Source organism: Mus pahari, chromosome 19 (genome assembly GCF_900095145.1).
Source record: "Mus pahari chromosome 19, PAHARI_EIJ_v1.1, whole genome shotgun sequence".
NCBI classification, from domain to species: domain Eukaryota; kingdom Metazoa; phylum Chordata; class Mammalia; order Rodentia; family Muridae; genus Mus; species Mus pahari.
The window spans coordinates 20,392,206-20,402,935 of NC_034608.1; the positions used below are offsets into that span (position 1 = coordinate 20,392,206).

Consider the following 10,730-nt stretch of genomic DNA (forward strand, 5'->3'; position numbering starts at 1 on the left):
GTTAGGACCGTAGGTGCGCATCACTATGCCCAGGCCATTTAGGTTTGGTTTTTTTTTATTTACTTTTGTGTGTATGTGCATGCACATGTACATACTTGAGTGCAAGTGCCCGAGGAAGCCAGTAGAGGACATCTCATCCTCTGGAGGTGAAATTACAAGCTATTGTGAGTCTCCAGTGTAGGTGCTGGCAACTGAACTCAGGTTCTCTGAAAGAGCTGAGCCATCTGTCTCTCCGGCCCCTCAAACTGCCTTGACTTTTCACTTATGTATTGATAATTCACTTCTTTTAATATTTTTTTTTCTAATTTTAAGTCGTAGTATGTGTACAGAGAGGTGAGATATGTGAACGAACATCCGCCCGTCTCTGGGACGCGCCTGTGACAGTCGGAGGACAAAATTCTGTAGTTGGTTCTTATACCGTAACGGGCTCCAAGAATCATAGCAGGTCATCAGGCTCGCATGGCAAGAACTTCTACCTAGTGAGCGAGCCATCACAATGTAACACAGCTTCAAATAGTCTATGCTCTGCGCTGCGGGGTGGGAGTGGGAGGTTCTGAGAGCCTGGCGTAGTGACACACTCCTGTAGCGCGAAGCACGGGCATCATGAGTTCAAAGCCAGCCTTAGATAAATTAAAAAGTCCCGGGCCAGTCTTGGCTAAATAAATTAATGATATCCTGTCTCAAAACAACAAACGAGATAGAAGGTAGGTAGGTAGGTAGGTAGGTAGATAGATAGATAGATAGATAGATAGATAGATAGATAGATAGATAGATAGATAGATGCATGCATGCATACATCATGCATACATACATACATACAGATATAATAAAGTTGCACAAGTCGGCTTGGACGACTCAAGGCAAACGAGGAGACCGACTAACCGTCTGAACAACCAGACTCCGGCACTAGATGGCGGAGCTGAACCTCCACCAAGGGCCCGCCTCTACCTCTTTGTCCCCGCCCTAATCCCCGCCCCGCTTCCAACGCCTTCTTTCCCCTCCGCTAGCGTCAATGGAGCTGAAGCAACTTCCGCCCAAAGAAGGGTGGGGCTTGCGTGTCTAGCTCGGCCTCGCGAACGCTAAGGCAGGCACACAAGGTGGCGGCGGCCACATGTCCTAGGGCCCTTTCCCCGGGTTGCCTGTCACGGTTCCGCCCTTACTACTCCCACTTCCGGCCAGGAAGCAGGGTCTTGCGAGGAATCCCGCCTTCCTTTCGTGCGCGCTCAACCTCGCCCGCACTTCCGCCCTCAAATGTTTCCTCCTCGGGCCGGGCAGTGGTGGCGCACGCCTTTAATCCCAGCACTCGGGAGGCAGAGGCAGGCGGATTTCTGAGTTCGAGGCCAGCCTGGTCTACAGAGTGAGTTCCAGGACAGCCAGGGCTACACAGAGAAACCCTGTCTCGAAAAACCAAAAAAAAAAAAAAAAAAAGTTTCCGCCTCCTTGTTTCCCGCCAGACACAAGGCTCAAAGGCAGGCGCCTCCCCCAGCGCGCTGCGGTCACGCCCAAGGAAACGGAAAGAGGAACCACACCCCCTCCTCCCCCCAGCCCCTTCTCCTGGCTTCTCCACCCCTTCCTCTTACAGACCCGCCCCTTTAGGGTGGAGACGAAGCCATAGTCGCCCTCAGAGAGGCGGAGCCCTCTGGTGTCGCCGCTCTCGCGAGCGCTCCGAAGCCTCGCGAGACCCGACGCCCGACTTGTGCGCCCGGGAAACCCCGTCGTTCCCTTTCCCCTGGCTGGCAGCGCGGAGGCCGCACGGTGAGTGAGGGCTCTGGGTCGCGGCTGTGCGCGGGGCCGCGGGGCCGGGTTTTCTGGGCCCCGGAGCTCGTGCCGGGGAGCCGCGGGAAGCCCGGCGCGGGGTCGCTCCGCCCCCTGGAGCCGCGGCCACGTGCGAGCGGCAGGCCCGGACATGCCTGATCGCCGCAACCCGGGAGCCCCTTAGGGTTAGGCGGGCAGCGGAGGGGTGAGTGGGACGCCCGGAACGTGGGCTGGAGGGAGCGGGGTGTGGCGGGGCTCTCCCACGCGGTCGCCACGCCGCGCGACGGCGGCCCGGCAACTCTGGTGCGAGCTGCAGGAGCCGAGCGAGCTGCAGGGACTTGACACGAGGCCGGGGGTGGACTGGCGACGAGCAGGCTGGGTGTCGCCCTGGAACCACGTCGGTCGGGGCTTTGCACCGAGCCTGACGTCGGCATGCTTGCCCCCTTCCTCAGATGCCTGGAGTTACTGTAAAAGACGTTAACCAGCAGGAGTTCGTCAGAGCTCTGGCAGCCTTCCTCAAAAAGTAAGTGTGTGTTGGAAAACGGCGGCCCGACCCCTGTGCGCTGTGACCCCGGTGTGTCATTCGTCCCGCCGGCCGCTTGCTGGGGGGTTGGGGGTGTCTTTTCTGAATTGGGTCTATGGTGACCATGCTTCCTTTTTAGCCAGTTCGTTCTTGGCTTTTTCCTTGTTAACCTTGCTAAAGGTTAGGAGGGCTGGAGTAGGGCTTGGACCTTTCTGAAGTGTGCTTTTTCTCAATTCTCTTGGTCCTAGGTCCGGGAAGCTGAAAGTCCCCGAATGGGTGGACACAGTCAAGCTGGCCAAACATAAAGAGCTTGCCCCATATGACGAGAACTGGTTCTACACACGAGCTGGTAAGAACTGAGGCTTTGGCCTGGAGTGGGGACCTGGGTGACCCCAGGCAGAGAGACCCCTGTCTTCCCCTCCCATCTGCGTGAGAAGGCAGACCTCGTTATTGAACAGCTGTAGCTTTAAACTAGAAGAAAAATCTGATGGAAAATGAGTGTCCATATTTTGCTTGCTTGAGAGTCTGAGCAGCTTTCTGTGTCCACTGTGTAGCATTTAGATTTGAATAACTATCAGGTCCCGTTTGGCTGTGCAGTCGGGAGTGCCACTCCTGTTATAAAGGAAACTTACAGATCTGGTGCCCAGAGAAAACTTTGGGGTGCCCTTCTGGTGTTTTTGGATCCTGCCTGGGTGCTTTGTGCATCCTGTTGTCTCTAAGTCTTTCGGGGGGCGGGATGGATAGTGCCAGGATTCACGGTCAGGCCTTTGCCTAGGGGGTCCCAGCCTGAGAACTCCCCCGGTCATGGGAAATTAGTTTCTCTTCACTTCAGACCGAGAAGCAGTTTTTAAGTTTACATTAAATGTCCACGGGATCCACTTTGTTTCAGGCTTTGGCATGGGCACAGGGACCACCATGACTCAACACAGCCTCTGAAAACCAAAAGGTCAATTCCACAGTGTGGGAAAAGGTCGGTGCTTCCACCTGCCAGCACGGTTTTAAGAAGGGTGATGTAGGGAAGGGTGGTGAGGCCTAGCTGAGGTGTACGCTTCACACCCGTCTTGGAAGCAATGTTGACAGTGCTTCAGGTGGTAGATTAGGGCGGCTGTGGAGTTAGGATCGCAAGAGGAAAACTGTTGGGTCTCTGGGTAGAGTGGTGTACTTGCTGTGTACAGGATGGACAGAATTGATTGTCTAGTTTTCACAGCTGGTGTGGGGGGAGGCTGCCCTGTCCAGGGTCTGCCAGACACTGAGCTGTATCCCAAGCAGGATGGGGTTGGCAAGAAATGGAATCCAGCCAGGTGGCTTTCGCCTTTAGTCCCAGCACTTCTGGAGCAGAAGCAGGCAGCAGACCTGATGGTGTGGACTTGTATTCCCAGCACCCAGGGACCGAGCTGGGCTGAGCTACAGAAGACCCAGCATAATAACTTTCGATGAGCTTGATGATTTTAGAGGGCCATGTTTCCTTCCCTAACCTCACTGGGTGTGCAGCTTCTACTAGCTGCTGGTCTCCTTCCCTGAACTACAGGTGTCTTTATGGTGTCTCTTCCCCCGCCCCTTCCTTCTAATGGTTGTTCTCAGCTCTAATGGGTTCCTGTCTGGTTTGGTTTAAAAAAAAAAAGCTTCATGCTCTTACCAAATTGTAGCCATTTGTCATAACACTGAAGAAGAGTACAGAGGTGGCATTACTTTCTTTGAAGATAGGCTAGTTCTGTTCAAAGGTAATTTTCAGACTATGTTTGCAGTTTTGTCTGGATAATGTGCTGGCCTGTTCTGCCGCTTGCTTTTGGGGCTGGAGTGCAGTGGGGCAACAGGCTCATGTTTGTCTTAGTTCCTGAGAAAAGGCTCCGTGGCCCTCCTGCGTTGCTGTATATGTGGGCAGGGCTGTGCATGGAGTTGTGAGGTGGTGAGATAGGACCAGAGGGCTTGTTGGGAGAGGGACCTTTGTAGGGAACCACTTCAGTTCAAGTGGCTTTACTTAAAGTTGTGCCTCTAAAATGTGCCAGAGCCAGGTCTTGTTGAGGAGGAGAATAAAAAGTAGACTGTTTGCTGCTTACAGCCTCTAAATAGTTCTTTATTCAATCAAAAGAAGGAATGCGCACCAGCTCTAGAGTGGCAGCCTTGTGATTAGCTGACAGGTGGTTTCCCACTGGATGATTTTTATGTGGTGCTGGGAAGGACGGTCAAAATCCCCATTGCAGAAGCTAGCTAGCCTTGTTGCAATTCCTTCCGTTTGTCCACTGTGCTTGCAGTTGGCTAGTTCCTTTGGTGATGTGCTGAGGTTCAAGCACCCATTGTGTCCAGGCAGCCTAGTGAGACCAAGGTTCCCCACCCTAAGGAACAGCAGATTGCTCAGCAGACAGGTATAGAGTGTTTGAGTGGGTCTTTAAGATTGGGGTGGTTGGTCATGTCACCTTGCAAGAAGGTTGGAAATGACTGCTAATCCTGACACTAATATGGGGCTGTGACTTTTTAAAAAATTGAAGCAAAATGAACAGAGGCAGGCTATGGAAGCAATGTCTTGGGTTCCAGTCCAATGCTAAATGGAACCTGGGCAGTAGTAGATGAGCTGAGTCTGTCGCAGGACTGTTTATCCCTAAAATGAAGTGACCTGGGCTCCAGTACCGTGTGGCTCTTAGCTATCATGTTGCTTACAAGTGTGAAGACTCCCGTGGTACAGCTCCAGCTCAGGGTTAGGGCCTTGGGTTTTCCAGAAGCTGGTTTGGTGGGCCAGGAGAGTAAAGTGCCTGCATCGGGCACATGGATATGGTCACACTTAATGAGGCTTGTCTAGAACAAGGGGCCAGTCCTGGAGTGGGGCAAGGATCCAGGGGGTGTCAAGCACCAGTTTTGGTGGATGGGTCTCAGTTTCCCCTATTGTCTCATTTCGCACAGTGAAGGACAAGCACATGACCTCAGGTTCTCTCTTGCCCCACCCACAGCTTCCACAGCACGGCACCTGTACCTCCGAGGTGGTGCAGGGGTTGGTTCCATGACCAAGATCTACGGAGGACGGCAGAGAAACGGTGTCAGACCCAGCCACTTCAGCAGAGGCTCTAAGAGTGTGGCCCGCCGGGTCCTCCAAGCCCTGGAGGGGCTGAAAATGGTGGAAAAGGACCAAGATGGGTATGCAGGGTTGTGGCTGGGCCAGGGATAGTCATTGCCTGCTGGTGGCATGTGGTGGGGGTGTTGAACCTCCCTATAAATGAAGGTACAGGGCCTTCAGAAAACAACAGGGAGGGCCTCACCAGACCTCTCTGGCTCACTTCCTCTGGCTCTGGGAAGGTAATTTAGCGACTGTCCACTTTCATTAGCCTACTCGTTAACTTTTCCCAATTGATTTTTTCGGAGCTTTTGATCTAATGCTTGCACAAACGACACCCCATCAGTTCCCAAGGGTCTCCCTCTCCTGCTCGTTAGGATGCGGCTGGCCACAAGTGGGACTTGGCAAACACAATGCAGTTCCATCGCTTGGTCCTTTCTTCTGTACACCACCTCTGGGGGATTGGGCTATACTCATCCAGGGTTTTCTGTTTTTCCTTTGTACAGGGGCCGTAAGCTAACACCTCAGGGACAGAGAGATCTGGACAGGATTGCTGGACAGGTGAGAGGTGTACTGTATGCTTCTGTTGGGACATAGCCTGGGGAGGTCACGCTGGGAAAGGGGTTAAAAATACAATGTGCTATAATTGCTGGAGACTGGGTGCCCAATGTGAAATGGGGCTTCTATAAGCTCAGACCTGTAGCCCCATACAGATCCTTGGTGTTAGGGCTTCTAGCCACTCTTCCTCCGCAGTACCAGGCACAGGTTTACACAGCTTGGGGTGGGGTAAAGACGTGGCAGGCAGGTTCAGGCCCAGTCGTTGTAGAGTGAATTCCTTCCTACCACATTGCATGTAAAGTGGTGTCTCGCCCTGAACAGCAGTGGTGTAAAGAGGAGCCCTGGGGTCTGACAGGCACTCCGTGCCTAATTTTCTCTCTACAAGAGACTCTGCCACCTAAGGGTCTTGGAAGGCTTTAGACCTTAACTTGGGGTTTTAGTAGAAAGGGCCTGGCCCCAAACATTGGCAGACTGACCATCCCCTCGGGACAAAGGGCAGAAGCTTGAGCCCTGTGTGTGTAACTTACAGAAGTGTGCAACAGTGGGGCTGAGGGCGTGACTGTAGTGAGCTATGACAAGCCTTGACCCCCCCTGATCTTTCTCTGTCTTCCCACAGGTGGCAGCTGCCAACAAGAAGCATTAGAACAGAGGATGCTGGGTTAATAAACTGCCTCATTCATAATCCTGGTCTGGATCTGGTTTTGGTCTTTAAAACAGGGTTTCCCTGGCTGTCCTGGTGATAAGGCTGTCCCTGAGTAGATCACCTTGCCTTGTGGCCACCACCCAGCTCTGGTCTGGGTCTCTTGTTGCCTTCATTTAGGAGGAGAGGAGTGGGCATTGTGATTGTCTGCAAGACACCAGTGGAGCTGTGGTATTAGTGGTAGGGCGAGGCTGTGCATCTGTGGTGGCAATTGAGGACAAAATGGTATGGTTGGAAGTGACCTTGGCTTCCCCAAACAGTCCCTTCTGTGCTAGAGATGAAGTGGGTGGCCAGGTGGTGGTCTCAGCACTTGGGAGGCAGAGGCAGGTGGGTTTCTGAGTTCGGGGACAGCCAGGGCTACACAGAGAAACCCTGTAGAGATGAAGTGGATGCTATGTTGTAAATGAGCCATTCCTCCATGCTGTGTGTGGAGCACCCAAGTGTGGTTGAACAGATTTAACCAAGTAAATTGAGTGTGCTGGACCTTAACCGCAGAAGTCTAACCCAGCTCTGTTGGTCATGGAAATCCCAGGTGCTAGATGTTCCCTTTCAGTTCCTTATTTCCCCCAAGGTAGGTAACAGGTTAATGCCAGGTAAAACTGGCTCCCAGAAGGGCCCTTGTTAGGTCCTTGCTGGAAGTGGCTGGTGACACGAGATCTGTGCAGCCTTTCCCAGTGTGAAGTGCATGCCAAGCAGTTTGCAGATGTTTTCCGTACCCAGCAATCCTGAAGTGTGTCTTGAAGCATTTGAATTGCTGAATGCTCTAAGGCTTTGAGAATCACTTGGCCATGCAGTCAACCTTCGGTACCTACAATTCCCTCTAGGAAAAGGGGGAAGCCTAGGTTGCCCTAGTCAGATCCCACTCTGGTTGTGTGAGCATGAGTACATTTGGCTCAGTGGAACCATGACAGGATAAATTGCCTGGCCTAGTAGGCCGAGCTGCAGCTTCGCTCTTCGGCCACTAGGTGGCAGCTGCTAGCCACTGCTGAGCAAACTAGCTGTCCTGTGTGAACAGGCCCCTACTGCAACACTGGGGCCTGTAGTACAGAAGAACTAAATCTTCAGGAACTGCCAACTGCATTTAATGATATTAACACCAAGCTCCTGAAAGGGGGTTCATGCCTACATAGGCTCAGCTGAACTGAAGGATCTCCATCTAATAGCTACAATTATGGTTTATCTTGCTGGGCAGTGGTGGTGCACGCCTTTAATCCCAGCACTGGGAGGCAGAGGCAGGTGGATTTCTGAGTTCCAGGACAGCCAGGGCTATACAAAGAAACATTGTCTCACAAAAACAAGATCTTATGTATGTGAGTGCACCATAGCTGTACAGATGGTTGAGACTTCATGTGGTTCTTGAGGATTGAATATTTAGGACCTGTTCGCTTCAGTCCAGCCCAAAGATTTGTACACTGGCTGACTTGAGACAAACCAGAAGAGGGTGTCAGGTCTCATGGGTGATTGTGAGCCACCATGTTGCTGCTGGGATTTGAACTCAGGGAAGAGCAGTCAGTGCTCTTACCCACTGAACCATCTTGCCAGCCCAGTTGCAATGTTTCTTCCTGTGTAGCCTTGAACTCCTGGAACCCCTGCCTCCACCTTCAGAGTATTGGGGTTACAATCAACCACTAAGTCTGGCCACTTGCCCTATTTTTAAATTCTGAAACATTCCAGGCATGCGAAACGGCCTTGCAAAAGCTCTCCACCCATGGCTGGGAAGATAGCTCCGGGGTTTAAGAATACTTGCTGCTCTTCCAGAGGACTTGAATCCAGTTCCTAGCATTCATGTCAGGTGACTCTGCTGTAACTCCAGATCTAGGGAATAAAATGCCTCTGGCCTCAAACACTTCACTCAGGTGCACACACCTATACACAGTTTAAAGTAATAGTAAATCTTTAAAACGCCCAGCCTAAGGAGTAGCGGGAGTCAGGGATGGCAGAATACACCCACAATACTGGGAAGCAAAGAAGAGAATCACCAGTCGAGGCCAGCCTGGTCTACCTAGGGAGATCCAGGCCAGCCAGAGGTCTGTCAAAGACAAACAGGAAAGTGTTAGGCAAAGGAACTCAATTGTAACTCAGTAGCAGACCTCTTGTCTGGCACAGGAGGAGCCCAGAGTTCCACAGCATAAAAAGGAATAAACACAAAGCCTGGGGAGATGGCTCAGCTGTTAAGAACACCTGCCACAATAGGCAGTGGTGGCGCACACCTTTAATCCCAGCCCTGGGAGGCAGAGGCAGGCAGATCTCTGAATATAAGGCCAGCCTAATCTACCAAATGAGTTCCAGGACAGCCAGGACTACACAGAGAAACAATGTCTCAAAAAATAAACAAAACAAAACAAAAACCCACCTGCTGCTCTTCCAGAGGTCCCTGGTACTATTCTCTTTATCTATATGGCCTCTGAAAGCCCAGGGGGATCTGACGGCAAAACATCCCTGCACATTAAGTGAAAATGAAACTTTGTGTTTGGTTTGGTTTGTTTGAGACAGGGTTTTTCTGTGTAGCTATGTCTGTCCTGGAATTCACTCTGTACACCAGGCTGCGCTCAAATTCTGCCTGCGTCTGCTGGATTTAAAGGCACAAGTCACCTTCCAGCCTTTTTTTTTTTTTTTTTTTTAGCTTTTCTTTTTAAAGGTGGGTGAATCCAGCTGTGTCCTTCCCCAGCCCCACCCAGTCCTCTTCCTCAAGAGGTAAACATGATGTGGTATGCACATTCATCTCTACCTTTGTCCCCAAACAGCATAGTGACATTTTGCCTTTGAAAAACAAGTTAACTGCCAGGCATGGTTTCACACCCACCTTTAATCCCAGAACCCAGAAGGCAGAGGCAGGCAGATCGCTGTGAGTTCAAGGCCAACCTGGTCTACAGAGTGAGTTCCAGAACAGCCAGGGCTACACTGAGAAACCCTGAAAAAACCAAAAAAAGAGAAGAGAAAACTCGGTCAACTGCATCATCTACACCAGGTTTTTTTCTCCACTGACATCCCCCCTACTCGGTGGCTTTCAGCTAGCCTCTCTACGAAGGCTGGCTTTCCTCCTTCAAACGTACCTTGGAATTCCTTTGCCATTTTCCCTACCAAAAATATCATGTAGTTTTTATTTTCTTCATGACTCAGCTGCCCCCTAAAGCCTCTTTTGGATTTTTTCATTTAGTTTTTTTTTTTTTACTTGGGGGAAGTGGTGGTGGTGGTGGTGGTGGTGGTGGTGGTGGTGGTGGTGTGTGTGTGTGTGTGTGTGTACTACATGTGTGCATGTGCCCATGTACCTCAAGAGTCAGATTGTCTGAAACTGGAGTTACAAACAGTTGTAACCCACCACAGGTGAGTTTGGGGCGGAAACCCCTGTCTTCTACAAGAACAATACATGCTCTTAACAGCTGAGCCATCTCTCATCTCTCTAGCCCCTATTTTGGGGGTTGTTCTGTCTGTCTGTCTGTCTGTTTTTCTGTCTGTGTCAGGGTCTTGTATAGCTCTGGCTATTCTGGAATTCATGACAGTTTTCCTACCTCTGCCTCCCTTTTGTTGCTTTGATTTGATTTGGGGTTGGGGAGTTTTTTTGTTTTGGTTTGGTTTCGGTTTTTGTCTGAGGCCAAGTCTGCAGAACAGACTGACCTGGAACTTGCCTGCCTTGGAACTTTATCCTGTCTCAAACTCTGGAATTATAGGCATATGCCAATACACCTAATTTAATAAATGTATTTTTGCCATGTTTTTACATATGCGAAAATCACCTAACGACTTACAGTATCTCAAAAGCTCATTTCCCATTCAGACCTCATTTCAGACTCTTGTTAGTTAACACTTTTAATTTATTTATGTTCTATATATGGCTGCTTTGTCTGCATATGTCTGTGCACCAGGCATAGGCCTGGTGCCCACAGAGGCAAGAAAAGGACCTGGAATTAGCTGGGAGCTGCCCTATGGGTGCTGGTGGTCAAACGCAGGTCATCTGGAGATTATGGGAGCAGGCCACCACACCCACATGATATTTTCTTTTTACTCACTCGTGTGCATGCATGCCTGTGTGCTTGCCCTTGCCGGTATAAAGAACATTTCGGGGCTGGTGAGATGGCTCAGTGGGTAAGAGCACCCGACTGCTCTTCCGAAGGTCCGGAGTTCAAATCCCAGCAACCACATGGTGGCTCATA

At 51.1% G+C, this 10,730-nt stretch overlaps 1 protein-coding gene across 1 annotated transcript; it reads left to right on the forward strand.

Annotated features, from left to right (window-relative positions):
- The first annotated feature begins 1,680 nt into the window (after positions 1 to 1,680).
- On the forward strand, positions 1,681 to 6,561 carry Rps19 (ribosomal protein S19). The gene is made up of 6 exons (XM_021219466.2): positions 1,681 to 1,755; positions 2,208 to 2,278; positions 2,527 to 2,627; positions 5,221 to 5,404; positions 5,828 to 5,882; positions 6,496 to 6,561. Exons 2-6 carry the CDS (start codon positions 2,208 to 2,210, stop codon positions 6,520 to 6,522), a joined length of 438 nt encoding a protein of 145 aa, XP_021075125.1. The 5' UTR covers positions 1,681 to 1,755; the 3' UTR covers positions 6,523 to 6,561.
- The last annotated feature ends 4,169 nt before the right edge of the window (positions 6,562 to 10,730 follow it).

What these genes read in the sequence shown, in the direction of transcription:
- Rps19 (XM_021219466.2), top strand. Translation starts at nt 2,208, where the DNA reads ATGCCTGGAGTTACTGTAAAAGACGTTAACCAGCAGGAGTTCGTCAGA. An exon ending in CTGGCAGCCTTCCTCAAAAA is followed by an intron (nt 2,279 to 2,526) that starts GTAAGTGTGTGT and finishes TCTTGGTCCTAG; the next exon opens with GTCCGGGAAGCTGAAAGTCC. An exon ending in GTGGAAAAGGACCAAGATGG is followed by an intron (nt 5,405 to 5,827) that starts GTATGCAGGGTT and finishes TCCTTTGTACAG; the next exon opens with GGGCCGTAAGCTAACACCTC.